The sequence below is a fragment of the Nicotiana tomentosiformis genome, chromosome 6 (assembly GCF_000390325.3).
Source record: "Nicotiana tomentosiformis chromosome 6, ASM39032v3, whole genome shotgun sequence".
Taxonomy (NCBI): domain Eukaryota; kingdom Viridiplantae; phylum Streptophyta; class Magnoliopsida; order Solanales; family Solanaceae; genus Nicotiana; species Nicotiana tomentosiformis.
The window spans coordinates 114872317-114887217 of record NC_090817.1 but is presented as its reverse complement, the minus strand read 5'-3'; the positions used below and the strand labels follow the sequence as shown (position 1 = coordinate 114887217).

Here is a 14901-nt window from a genome sequence, read left to right as displayed (position 1 = left end):
AGGCATAGTTGGGCGTGATCAAATTTTAGCACAGTTGCCGGGGAAAGTAACAGTGTTACTAATTACATCTATAAGAATTTGTAGGATTCTTAGTTTAGTCAATTTTCTCCATTTTTATTCATTACATTGAAATTCTAACATTTGTGGTCTTGTGTGTTATAGGTGTATGCCTAGAAACTCTTCAAGAACTGATAAATTGTTTGAAGCATTACCGGATCCTGAGAAAACTTTCAAGGAATTAAATCGTGCAAACAAGAAAGACAAACAACATCACCACCCAAGAGAGCAAATTAAACCAAACATGGGTGACGCTTTGGATAATCAAAATAATCGAAACATTGTGAATGACCTGAATAATTAGGGTGTGGCACCTCTTGTGCCAGAAGCAACTTTGTATGATTGGGCACAACCCACTACTGAAAATTTGGCAACTGCAATTGCAGTCTCTCAGATACAAGCGGAGACATTTCAAATCACAAACAACATGATACATCTGCTGCAAAATAAAGGACTGTTCTCCGGGTATTACATTGAAGATCCACAGCAGCATCTGAAACATTTTCTGTCAATTTGTGTCACGCAAAGGCAACCAAATGTGACACCGGAAGCAATAAGACTGTTGTTGTTTCAATTCTCAGTGATAGGACAAGCTCAAACTTGGCTTAATTTGCTCACCATAAATTCCATCACAACTTGGGAGGAATTAGTCAAGCAGTTTTTGAATAAGTTCTACCCACCCAATAAGACTGCCAAGCAGGTTGATGAGATATTGAGCTTCAGGCAGAAACCAGGTGAAACATTACAAGAAACGTGGGAGAGATTTAAAGGTATGTTCGTTAAGTGTCCACATCATGGCATTCCAGATCAGATGTTGGGACAATGGTTTTACATGAGATTGGCGGACAGCTTAAAGGCCAATGTTGATGCTTCAGCAGGTGGAACATTGTCAAGCAAGTCATTTAGAGAGTGTAAGGTCTTGCTAGATAAAATGGCTCAAAACTCAGGATGGATGATAAGAGATTCCACAATCACCCCTATAGTTCACTCAGTAGCATTGGACCCGAACAATTCCATAGCCGAAAATATGGCCAATCTAATGACGCAAATGAGTATCCTCACCAAGAAGATTGATGAATCAGGCCAAAAGCACGTACACATAGTTGACACGACTAATGGGGGATTATGTACACCATGCATTAACCAACCATACATGTGTTCGTGGAGTGGTGAAAGTGACAACCAAAACTATCAAGAGAACATGAACTATGTGGGAAACTATGGAAGACAGAGACAAGGTGGTCAGAATTGGGGGCAGCAAAACCAGTAGTATAGACCAGCACAACAACAGTACAATAGTACCAACAATCCTGGAGCTATGCGACCACAGGGTTAAGTAGTACCTTACCAAAGACAACAAGGATACAGCCAGCAAAGTCAGCAGCTAACTTATCAACAACCTCAACAACAGCAGATAGCGAGGTGGGATGATGGGTTATCTGAAATTAAAAAAAATGTTGCAACAACTCATTGGGATCAGCGTGAAAATGGAAGAAAAGGTCCACCAAATGCAGGAAAAGGTAGTGTCAAACGATTCGGCTATCAAGGGCATTGAGATTCAACTAGGGCAATTATCCATGCCCTTAACAATCGTCCTCGAGGGACGTCGCCTGCGGACACACATGTCAATCCAAAAGAGCAGGGCCTGAACCCGCTTATGGCGGTGAGCTTGAGAAATGGTAGAGATCTTGATTTAGAGCAAGAAATTGCTCGTGAGAGCCGGTCAACTGAAACACTTGTGTCAGTGCTAATTGAGTTAGATGAGTCAACCGGGCTAACAGAAGTAAGAGTGCAACCAGCCCACGAGGAAATAATCAAGGAAAAAGAGGTTGCGGAGGAGACTGAGAAAATGCAAGAGAAGGTTTTAGAAAATGTGTCTGAGCGGGATCTAACTCAAGCTACAGAAAATATGCGACCTCCAGCACCCTTCCCGCAGAGGTTGGCCAAATATCAAAAGGATGAACAGTACAAAACAATCATGGAAATGCTGAAGCAAATTCAGGTAAACATTCCTCTAATTGATGATTTGAGGGAGATGCCCGATTATGCAAAAATGATGAAGGACTTGATGTCTCGCAAGTTCGACTTCCAAGATTTGGCCACTGGCACATTGACACAGACTTGTAGTGCTGTTGTGTCAAGACTTATAGCTGAGAAGTTATCCGACCCTAGAAGCTTCACAATTTCATGCACCATAGGTAGCTATGCATTTGCCAAAGCATTGTGTGATTTGGGAGCAAGTATAAATCTGATGACATTTTCTATCTATAAAAAGCTGGCATTGGAAGAGCAAGGCCCACATCTATGTTATTGCAACTAGCTGATGGAACGGTGAAAAGGCCATCAGTATACTTGACGATGTACTTGTGCAAGTTGGAAAATTCGTGTTTCTAACAGATTTTGTCATTCTGGACTGCAAGGTTGATGAGGAGATTCCCATAATTTTGGGAAGGCCGTTCTTGGCCACAGGTTGATTGTGAAATAGGGGAGCTAAAGATGAGGCTGAATAATGAAGAAATAACATTTAATATGTAAAATTCTATGCGGTAACCTAGTGAGTTTGCAAATTGCTCTTTGTTAGACATTGTGGATGCAATCATGGAGGAAGATGATGAGGCACTTAATGCAAAATACCCTCTAACAGCATGGCTTATGAACTTAGAAGAAGTAAATGGTGAGGACATAGCGGAATGGGTGTTGGCTCTTCAAGGGCAATGGTATTGGAAAAGAGAGCTCGAATTCAAGCCTTTACACTCGAAAGAAAGAAAGAACCCTCCAGCCAAGCCATCGATCGAAGCACCACGACAATTGGAGCTGAAATCTCTACCATCTCACCTCAGGTATGCTTTCTTGGGACCGAATTCGACTTTACCGGTTATTATCTCATCTGGTTTGTTAGATGTGCAGGTAGAACAACTTTTGCAGGTGTTGAAAGAGTGCAAGAATGCAATTTGTTGGAATATTGCAGACATTAAGGGTATCAGCTCGACCTTCTGCATGCATAAAATTCTACTGAAAGATGGGCACAAACCTTCCAGAGAACATCAAAGAAGGTTGAACCCTAACATGAAGGAAATTGTAAAGAAGAAAGTGATCAAGTGGTTAGATGCGGGAATTATTTTTCCCATCTCAGATAGCAACTGGGTTAGCCTAGTTGAGTGTGTTCCAAATAAAGATGGGATGCTTGTTGTGCAAAATGAGAACAATAAATTAATCTCAACAAGAATAGTCACGGGATGGCGAATTTGCATGGACTACAGAAGATTGAACAAGGCCACCCGAAAAGATCATTTTCCCTTGCCGTTCATTGATCAGATGCTAGATAGATTGGCAGGGAGGTCTCATTTTTGCTTCTTGGATGGATACTCGGGGTACAACCAGATATCTATTGCCCTTGAGGATAGAGAGTAAATGGCATTCACCTTTCCATATGGCATTTACGCTTTTCGGAGAATACCTTTTGTCCTATGCAATGTACCCGCCACATTCCAAAGGTGCATGATGGCCATCTTGACAGATATGGTAGAGGATATAATGGAGGTTTTCATGGATGATTTCTTGGTGGTGGGAAATTCTTTTGATGATTACCTTAGAAATCTGAAAAGAGTGTTGTAGAGATGTATGGAGACTAATCTGGTGTTGAACTGGGAAAAATTCCATTTTATGGTACATGAAGGTATAGTCATGGGACACCTAATGTCAAGTAAGGGAATTGAGGTGGACTGTGCCAAGAATGATGTAATAGAGAAGCTGCCACCACCTACTTTCGTCAAGGCAATAAGAAGTTTCCTTGGTCACGCCGGTTTTTACAGGCGGTTTATAAAAGATTTTTCCAAGATTGATAACCCTTTGTGTAAATTGATTGAAAAAATCACCCTTTTGTGTTTTCTAATGACTGCAGGGTAGCTTTCGAAGGATTGAAGAAGAGACTAGTGTCTGCACCTATCATAGTTGCACCCAACTGGGAGCAGCCATTTGAGCTAATGTGTGATGCAAGTGACCATGCCGTGGGAGCAGTACTTGGACAGAGAAAAGATAAAATCATGCATCCAATCTGCTATGTAAGTAGAACACTGAATAGAGCCCAACTGAAGTACACAGTGATAGAAAAAGAGATGCTAGCAGTGGTGTTCGCATTTGACAAATTCCGGTACTACTTGATAGGCTCGAAGGTAATTATTTATACTGACCATGCTGCTCTGAGGTACCTAATTGATAAAAAGGAAGCAAAGTCATGCCTGATTCGATGGGTTCTACTGCTGCAAGAGTTTGACTTTGAAATTCATGACCGAAAAGGAACGGAAAACCAAGATGCTGATCACTTGTCCAGGCTTGAAGGAGCTGAAACAAAGATTGAGGTGGAAGAGATCATGGAGACTTTTCCGGATGAACAACTGTTAGCCACGAGCCTTGAGGAAGTGCCATGGTATGCAGACATTGCAAACTACCTGGCAAGCAGTATTGTTCCTTATAAATTTTTTTCTGTGCAGAAAAAAAAGTTCTTTCGTTATTGTCGCATGTATTTCTGGGATGAACAATCTTTGTTTTGGATTTGTATTGATATGATGATCCGGAGATGTATTCCCGAGATAGACCAAGCTTCTGTTTTGCAGGCATGTCAAGCTTTGCCTTATGAAGGTCATTTCGGAGGAGTAAGGACAGCTGCTAAAGTTTTGGAGTCGGGCTTTTATTGGTCGACGTTGTTTAAAGATGCACACTTTTCGGTAAAGAACTGTAATGAGTGTCAAAGGACGGGGAATATTTCTCATCGACATGAGATGCCCATGAACCTAATTCAAGAAGTAGAAGTATTTGATGTATGGGGAATCGACTTTATGGGACCATTTGTCAGCTCATACAACAACAAGTATATTCTCGTGGCAGTGGACTATGTCTCGAAATGGGTAGAAGCCGTAGTACTCCCAACAAATGATGCAAAGGGAGTTATTGGTCTTCTAAGAAAAAATATATTTACCCAATTTGTAACTCCAAGGGTGATCATCCGTGATGGAGGAACTCACTTCTGTAATCGAGCCTTCGCAAAGTTGCTGGAAATATATGGCGTACACCATAAGGTTTCCACTCCGTATCACCCACAAACAAGTGGTCAAGTTGAGGTGTCAAACAGAGAAATCAAGAGTGTTTTGACCAAAACTGTAAATGCTACTCGGACTGATTGGGCGAAAAAATTGGATGATGCACTATGGGCGTACCGCACTACATTCAAAACTCTGATTGGTATGTCACCGTACAAATTGGTATTTGAAAAGGCGTATCACTTATCGGTGGAGCTAGAGCATGGAGCGTTTTGGGCATTACGGTAATTAAATCTTGACATGGAGGCCGCTGGTACGAGTAGAGTCATAGAACTTCATGAAATCGATGAGTTCTATTACCATGCTTTTGAAAGCACCAGGTTGTACAAGGAAAGGATGAAGATCATGCACGACAAGCATATTCAAGAGAGGATTTTCAAACTCGGAGATGTCGTGTTGTTGTATAATTCAAGATTGAAACTATTTTCGGTAAGCTGAAATCTAGATAGTCGGGACCATTTAGAGTGGTGCAAGTACTCTCAAGTGGAGCTGTAGAATTGAATTCGAGGATGGAACGAACAGGTTTAGAGTTAATGGGCAAAGGTTGAAACATTACCTTGGCATGAATGAGGAAAATGTTGTATCGGTGATTCATTTGCAGGAGCCTCAATTGTTGAGTGAACCTTAAGTTTGATCACATGCGTCGGGCCGCGACGTTAAATCAGGCGCTCATTGGGAGGCAACCCAATTCGTAGTTTATTTTTAGCTTAACTATAAATTTTCGTTTGTTTTATGCACTAACAAGTTTTAAATTAAATCTTACTGTCTGAACAGGTAATGGAGCACGATGAAAAGTTATGGCGCTTGGAGTTGTTCATGAAACGAAATAAAAATTACATGCGTATGCTCCAAACAACGCTGCGTACCTTGCGAAACCCAGTTTAATGCACAGCGCACCTGGAAGCAAACCTCGCGTCACAAACATTTCACCTTGCTGCACAGCTTGCATCGCCTGCTGTCCAGTGTTATTTCCAGCTCGTGTCGCCCAGTCTTAAGCGTACTATAGAGCTCGCCCAGTGAGGGTTATAGAGAGACCAATCTCGCGGCAGCCTCACATCGCAAGGGAAACAACGAGATAATCCCGGCGTTAAGCCTCGCGTCTCCTTCTTTGCAGTAGCTAAGGAGCTCGCGTTGCCAGGTAAGTTTCTCGTTGTGAGCTCATGTTGCTAGGTTCTCAGCATACGTTAGAGATCGCCTTGCATGGTCCTTTGCTCGCTGAAATCCTTGCCATCCATGTTTCTTGCTAGCTATTGGTTTCACTGGCCATCCCCTATTTTCGTTGTAAAACTCAGCTTCAGAGATCATCATGAACCTCACATCCTACTGTCCAATGCTCACTTGGGAGCTTTCCCAACGAGATATGGCATTAGCCTCGCGTCACGCGGGTAATCGCAAGGTACAACTCGCATTAGCCTCGCGTCGCGTGGGTTACCGCGAGGTCCAGCTCGCGTTTGCTTCGTGTCGCGCGGGTTATCGCGAGGTAAGTTTTCTTTTCTTTTCAATACCTCGCATCAGACCTCGCCCAGCCAAAAAATCAGCTCGCTATGGACCTCGCGTCGCATGGGTTGTAGCAAGGTCCACCTCGTGGCTGCCCTCGCGTTACCAGCATTTCCGCTCGATAAGAAGCTTGCGTCGCCTGCTTCTAAGATCGCTAAGTATTTCGCCTCGCTAGGTAACGTGTTTTAATATTTTTTAAACTTAGTTTTCTAACTTTTTTGTATTAAAACATCGCCTAGTTTTCTAACTTGTTTATATTAAAACATCACTTAATTTTCTAACTTGTTTATATTAAAACATCACTTAGTTTTCTAACTTGTTTATATTAAAACATCACTTTGTTTTCTAACTTCTTTCTATTACAACACTACACAAACACACACACCTCACTCAACACAATACACTGCCCGGCCCTTTTCCCTTCCCCTCACACACAAATTTCATTGAAGACCCTGCTCATCTTCTCTTTCAATTACTTGGGACCTCATTTGAAGAATACTTCAATCCTCCTAAGCATCTAAGGTATGTTTCTAACTCTCTCCTGTATCCAAAATTCAAATTTAGTTAAAGAAATGCAATTCCACCATTTTGTGCGTATCTTCAAAGCAACAATGTACTTGCTCACCCTAATCCCATAAATCCTGTAGGATTGGTATTGTTGTTGTGTACAAGGGTGATAATATGAAATCCCCAAGCCGATTTGGGGAGGGTGAGGCAATCCCTCATATCTACAATCAATTTGACAATACTCGTGCACGCTAAATGTTTGTCGAAATGCCTCAAAGGCATTCTTGGCCCAAATGGAGTTCTACTCTCCGGGATTGTAATGAATAATGCTTTGTTGCATTGCAACACTCCAAATTGCAAGTTTAGGCGGGCTAAAAAGTAGCAATATGCATAGCAATTGTGGTAAACACCATTTTGCGATTGTTTTATTCTCATGCTAAAATAAATAGGTGAAGTCTGAGTAGCCTCAAAATGGTTGAACATCATGTAGTAAACTCTTAAGTGTGGAGTCATAAGACCATGTTTTGAATTGATTCATCTGCTTTATCACTGAGGAACAATCACTTATGTAGGTACGACTATGCCTCCTAAAAAAGACGATGGTAAAGGCAAGGGCAAGGCTACTGTTCCGACTAAGGCCAAGGCTTCTTCCAGACCTCCACAGAAAAAGAGAAAAGATGGGGAGGCCACTTCAAGCCAAATTGAAGGGTTGCAAGCAGTTGCAGCCATAGAAACCACATGCCCACAACCTGAGGGACAAGAAGAATTTGGACTGAAGAGCATACCTCAATCTGCCAAGGCTTGGTACAAGCTTTGTCGGCCGAGACATATACATCTCGAGTCAGCTATTCATGAGCAGCACCTACAAGCTAAGTACCACTCAATTTGGAAAGGTATTCATGACCTTGGCTTAAGCTACGTGTTCAGCAACACCGGGGATATAAATGTCAACTTTGCTCTTGAATTTTATGTCGGTTTTGATCCGAATGATCCTGAGCAGCTGGTGCCTATTAGAGGTAGGTTGATCGATTTTTCGACAACAGCTATATGCAATTTTTTGGGAGCTTCGGATGTTCCACAACAACCCTTGGACAACTTCATCACCCGTCCTACATATCCGGCATTGAGACACACTCTCTATGGTTGCTTGGGTTTGTGACAAGAAGACCCAACGCCATAGAAAATTTCCTAATAAAATAATGAAGCCGGAAGCTCAGGTATGGCTGAAATTGATCAACACACGACTATTACCATGCAATCATGAGACTCTTATAAGTCGTGAAAGGATATGCGTGTTGTACTTCCTCATGACTGGCCAGAAAGTGAATGTGGGCCACTTAATACGCTACCAGATGTCCCAGGTTAGAAAAAGCAAGCGCATTGACAGATTGTCCTTTGCCAACATGTTGACTGAGTACCTGCGCAAAGAAGAGGTGGAGGAGCGAGATTTTGATAAAGTCATTCCACCACCCCTCAAACTAATGGATATCACAAGCATACGGGTGAAAAAGGAGAATGCCATGGACACAATAACAGGTGCCGAGCGCAATGCTCTAGATGACAGTCTTATGGCACATCTATATGGGATGATGGATTTACAGCTCAGGATTGGGGAAAGACCGGGCACTACTGAGGAGAGGGCCACTTTGGAGGAGCGTTATCCGCTAAATCCTCATGTGCAACAGCTAGTTAGGCTTGGCGATGGGCAGCGACTCCCACATGTCAACACACCAGTATGTTCTGAGGCCGAGCTAGAGTAGTCCAACGAGGATGATGATGATGATGCCGAGGGAGAAGAGGATGAGGACTGGACATGTGCAAATGGAGCCTTCGACGATGAGGGCGAATACGATGTCTGATCAGGGAGTTTTTCCAACCACCTTACATGTTTTATTTTGTTTATGAATTTATATATGCATTAAGGACAACGCATGATCAAAGTGTGGGGTGGAAGGTATTCTCTGATATTTGTAAATATTAGATAAACTAATTAGTTCGTGTGTTTAATGGTTATTTTATTTTCTTATTTACCCTTATTTAATATTTTAAAAAAATATATAAAAAAAATAAAATGACTGGACTTTTCTCGACGATGGATCTCTTAGGCAGTTTTCTTGAGGGACTTAAGTCTAACAAATATATATATATATATATATATATATATATATATATATATATATATATATATATATATATATATATATATATATGTAGATAGTAATAATCCCTCGTGATTTTTCTTTGTGCATCGGTTCTTTTTCACGGAATGTAGTTGAACCGCGTAGTAGTTTTGTTTTGTCTTTAGATTAGAATAGAATTTAGGGAATAAAAAAAGAAAAAGAAATAATAAAAAATGCTAGGCGCCTTTGACTAATTTGATAGTAGCATATTTAGGCTCTAGCATATGTAGTACTTTCCCTATGGTTTGAAAATATTTATTATGCCTTGTTGAGTAATAACATAATTATTGACGCCTATATCTCATTTTCTTGGCTTGTGTCACTTTGTGTTTGATGCTTAATATTTTGTGGCTCAGTGAATACTTACAGTTGTTTGAGAATAGGAATGGAACCTTCCTTAGTGAGTCATATGCCATGTGTGGTGAGAAATTGTATAGTCTCTGTCATTGAATTAGAGTCCAGAACTTGCCCGGCATGTGAGTTGAAGCGAAATTTTAGGTTTTGCTCGGTTTGAATAATGACATTAGGCTTTCTTTGATTTGTTTGAGCTTAATGCTTACCACAATTAAAAAAAATTATCCCTAGTAAGCCCTTTTGAGCATATAAACTTTTATTTGGCAACCACATTACAAGCCTATACCCCTTGTTTTGATCCTTTTACCTCTTAAAATACTTTAATTATAAAATGAACAGTAAAAGAAGTAAGGATGAAACATGGGTGTATTTTGAGTGAAACCAATGAAAGAAAGAAATGTGTACTTGTATTGTAAGGAATATACCACTAGCAGGAAGGGTAAAAAAAAAGTATTGTTGAAAGAATAATGGAGCAAAGAAAAATAAACATATCTTATCCTTGCTAGTGTATATGAATTAATGTGATGCTTAAAGAAAGAGGAAATATGTTTTGGGGTGATAATGTTTGTGAAATTGAAATGGATTGAAGAATTTGCGCTTAAATTTAATTATGTGATGTGTTAAAGTGTTTAGGAGGGTTAGTCACTATTTTTAAATTTATCCTACCCGTCCTTAAGCCAACATTACAACCATAAAAAGTCCTAATTGATTTTGGATCGAGCAAGCCTACATTAGTAGAGGTTTACATAATGGGCAAGCTTATGGTACTTTGTGCATGCATGTGACTTCTTTGTGAAAGTGAGGAATTTCTTTGATATATGAGAATCCTTAAAATATATTTGAGCATTTGATTTGAATGTGTGGATTCAACTTACTCTCTTGTTCTTATTGTGAGGGCACATGATTTTGCAAGGGATATGTGACGTTATTAGATTTCTCTATGATGTTAAGTGTTCAAGCCATGAATGCATTGTGATATTGAGTCAGTTTGTGAGGTTAGGATTGTTAGAAACATGTTGTCCTTTTATTGAATAAAGATTTGAAGTATGGCATAAAGTAAAGGCAAATGTGTGTCGAAGACATATGCTAAAATTTAATTGTTTCTATCAACCATAGTCATAGGTATGGTGTGCTTCGGATGTGCTAAAAGAAAATAAAAGTGCTCTAGGAATTGGTGGTTGACTCGAGGACGAGCAACGTTTAAGTGTGGAGTGGTGATGTGATGCCAAAATGCTTTACTTTAGCACATTACTTACCCTATATTTTGTTGGTCTAATGAGTTATTGTGCGATATTTGAGCTAAATTGTGTTGTTTTATGTGTAGGAACGTCGGAAAGAATCGTCAAATGAAAATTGCACAAAAAGAGGACAAAAATACAAGAAAAAAGCACAAAAGCATCAAGTATCCAAACCGTGCTACAGACCAGGCTTTACAAGGTCTATAGTCAGGTTGACCGTGCTATAGAACAGGCTTTGCGAGGTCTATAGCCAGGTCAACCGCTCTATAGACCAGGCTTCGCGAGATCTATAGCCAGGTAGACCGCGCTATAGACCAGGATTCGCGAGGTCTATAGCCAGGTCGACAGCGCTATAGACCAGGTTTCGCGAGGTCTATAGCACGGTAATTAAAGTCGTGGGTTAAAAGACCCAAACCCGAAATTGGACCGAGCGATTGACATAAATACTCCCCAAATGAGTTATTCTAGGGTTGGACATGATTTTGGAGAAGAAATAGACTGCCAAGCGCTATGGAGCAAGAATCAAACTAGTTTTTCCTTCCTTTATCTCTTTACTTTGTAGTTTCATGTTTTTAAACATTATGTTGATTGTTGTTGTATTTATGAGTAGCTAAACTCTTTAATCTAAGGTTTGATGGAACCTATTGGAGGATGATTCTCTACTGCGTTTAATATAGATTTGCCTTTGATTTTTCTCTACTTGTTCAACTATATTTTTATTATTGTTAATTGAAGAGCTCTCAATTAACTGTGCCTATTTAGTGTGTATCTTGCTCGAGAGAGAGTGCACATTAAGGAAGTTGTTGAACAACACCACTCCTAACATAGTTGAGAGATCGATACGGAGGGTTTAAAGGCGGGATTAGAGAAAACGAAGCCTTGGTGCGATCATCGTGAGCGGTAAATTAGTGCCAGCTAGCGTAGTTCGAGAGAATACGTCTAGTAAATTGTAGTAGTTACTCGAGATAGAGCTACGACACTTAAAGTACTCACGATCGGTAAAAAATATTTAGGCGAATTTATAGGAAACGTAGCGGGGAAGATTCCGACAATGGGGAAAATCATAACCTTAGACTTTTCCAAATCTTGTCTACAATATTTGCCTTGTTAGTTATAAATTACTGTATTTTTAATTACTTTGATCTTTGTTAGTAAACTCTCAAATTATTTTATAATATTTTTGAACGTTGATTACTTGAATTCGTGCAAAAATATTAGTGTAATTAACACGTTATTTCCCTGTGGGATTCTACTCCGGACTTGTAAACTGGATTATATTTGCAACGACCGCTTAGTCCTTTTTATAAAGCATAATTGGGCGTAATCAATATGCCGTCGCAAATCTGAACTAGTCGGACTAGTCACTTCGAATATCGAATGATTGAACAAATAATGTATCATGCATCAATTTATTTAGGGTAAATATTGGGCAATATATTTTTACTACAAGTGCATATAAGTTAAATTCATAAAAGCTCAAAAATTAGCAAGCCCCGGTTGAATAAGAACTCTAATCTTAATCGGCCTAATTCAATAACGCATCACATTTTTGCAATTCAAAATTAGAGAGCGTGACACAAAATAAAGTATATTAAACATAAAGAACCGTTTCGATTAAGTGGAACTAAAATATATAATTAGTTTGGAAGGAATTCAGGAAACTGAGTCGGGCTTCCAACTACAAGATATATCAAAAATAAAGAATTAAGAAATATTTATACTGTATACTTAACGAATATGGGAGACAGCACAAGCACACTAGCTGGTCTACTTGGAGTAGAGATTGAATTAAGACGAAATGATGTCAATTCCGTGAGGATGTTAGTGAAGTGGACCACTTAATTGTAGGGACAAAAGGAGTTTCCTTTTGTTCTTTTGCATGTGATTTGTGCATATAGACGCGTTTCTACATCTATAAATAGCCTCCGATTCTTGCATTCTATCCCAAGTCGATTTTGTAGCATTCAACTACATTGCAATGGCGAAGCTTAAAGTTGTTAACATTGTTTTCTTTCTGTTGTTGGGTATAGGAATATGTTCAGCTGCTAGAACACTCCTCACTTATGATCATGTAGGTGTTGGGGGTGAGATAGGCGCCTATGGTGCAGGCCATGGCATTGGTGGTGGTGCTGGTGGTGGTGTTGCTGCTGGAGGCTATGCTGGTGGTGGTGGAGGAGGTTCCGGTGGAGGTGGTGGATATGGAGCTGCAGGTGACCATGGTTATGCCAGCGGAGGTGGCAGTGGAGGCGGAGCCGGTGGTGGTTCTGGCTATGCAGCTGGAGGAGAGCATGGTGCTGGATATGCTGGAGGAGGTGGTGGTGGAAGTGGAGCAGGAGGTGGCTATGCTGGTGGAGGACACGATGCTGGACATGCAAGTGGTGGTGGTAAAGGTGGTGGTAGCGGATATGGTGCTGGAGGAGCACCTGGTGGTGGTTATGGTGCTGGAGGTGGTGGGGGCAGTGGTGGCGGCGGAGCAGCTGCAGGTGGAGTACATGGTGGTGGATATGCTGAAGGCGCAGGAGGAGGCAGTGGTGGCGGCTATGGTGCTGGTGGGGCACCAGGAGGTGGATATGGTGGTGGAGGTGGTGGCGGTGGTGTTTATGCTGGAGGAGCAGGGGGAGCAGCAGCTGGTGGATACGGTAGTGGAGGAGGAGCCGGTGGTGGTGCAGGAGGAGCACATGGCGGAGCATATGGAGGCGGTGGTGGCGGTAGTGGTGCCGGTGGAGGTGGAGCTTACGCTGGAGGAGGTGAGCATGCTGGTGGATATGGAGGAGGTGCTGGAGGTGGTGAAGGTGGTGGACACGGTGGTGGCTACGCCCCTTGATTGCTCATTCTAATCACCATTTGCAAGGACGATCACACGGGAATTGGCAAGAAAAAATATTAAATAGAACGATTTAACAAGTTAAATCTTTGCTGCCCTTAGTGTTAAGAAACCAAAAATGGACAGACCTTGTACTGTCAATATACTCATATAATATGATGGCTCACTTATCACTAAAAATCTGAAAACTTCAAAATTCGGCAGCGTGCAAGATTGACAAATTAATTTAAGTATGAGTCTCTCTTCTAATCAATGGCTCTAGACACGGTTTCTTCCACTCTACTAGGGGCCTAAATTAGGGTGATCCACTCTCACCATCTCTCTTTATCATAGCCGCTGAAGCTCTTTCAAATTATCTTAATTGCCTACATGAAAAGAAAGTTTATGTGAGTTTTTCTATGAGTAAGAAAGGTCCTCAAGTTAACCATCTTTGCTATGCTGATAATATAGTCATCTTTTCCTCTTGTCAAAAGAGGTCAATAAAAATTATTATGAAAAAGTTGCAACAATATGAACAGGCCTCAGGCCAGGAAATTAGCAAGGAAAAAAGTTTCTTTCTCACCCCTACTCACACCTCTCAATCTATAAGGGATAGAATCAGAGAGTGACGGGTTACAAGCACCATCACTTTTCTTTCAAATATCTTGGTTGTTCTATATATTGTAGAAGGAAGAAGATTAGTTTCTTTGCAGACATGGCTACTAGACTTCTGCATAAAATTCAGGGATGGCAGGGTAGATTATTATCCGTTGGAGGAAGGGCTACACTGATTAAACATGCATTACAATCCCAGTCTTTGCATATAATGGCTGCAATTTCTCCTCCAAAAGCTATTCTAAATCAATTGGAAAATTAATTTGCAGATTTCTTTTGGGGGTATAATGACTCCAATAAAAAGTACCATTGGAGCGCTTGAAACAAGCTGTGTTTCCCAACTGCAGAGGGAGGTGCTGGTTTCAGAAGTTTGGAGGATATAGCCAAGACCTTTACTGCTAAAAGGTGGAGGAGGTTGAGGACTCACGATAATCTATGGTCCAAATTCATGGTCAATATATTTTGCCAGAGAAGTCATCCGGTAGCCAAGAAAAAATAATATGCTGATTTTAGTTGTTGGAGGGAGCTGATGGAGATTAGAAATAAGGTGGAGC

The 14901-nt window shown here is 40.8% G+C and overlaps 2 protein-coding genes and 1 non-coding gene across 3 annotated transcripts; 2 read left to right on the top strand and 1 right to left on the bottom strand.

The window, feature by feature from the left end:
* Positions 1-751: 751 nt before the first annotated feature.
* On the bottom strand, positions 752-858 carry LOC117274782 (small nucleolar RNA R71). The gene has a single exon (XR_004504972.1). It is a non-coding gene; the product is annotated as a small nucleolar RNA R71 (small nucleolar RNA).
* Positions 859-1714: 856 nt separating this feature from the next.
* On the top strand, positions 1715-3468 carry LOC138894612 (uncharacterized). Its single transcript, XM_070179322.1, has 3 exons — positions 1715-2363; positions 2455-2526; positions 2639-3468. Exons 1-3 carry the CDS (start codon positions 1715-1717, stop codon positions 3466-3468), a joined length of 1551 nt encoding a protein of 516 aa, XP_070035423.1.
* A 9393-nt stretch (positions 3469-12861) lies between these two features.
* On the top strand, positions 12862-13949 carry LOC104085761 (glycine-rich cell wall structural protein 1.0-like). The gene has a single exon (XM_009589883.3). The coding sequence runs from the start codon at positions 12908-12910 to the stop codon at positions 13751-13753; it is 846 nt and encodes a 281-aa protein (XP_009588178.2). The 5' UTR covers positions 12862-12907; the 3' UTR covers positions 13754-13949.
* The last annotated feature ends 952 nt before the right edge of the window (positions 13950-14901 follow it).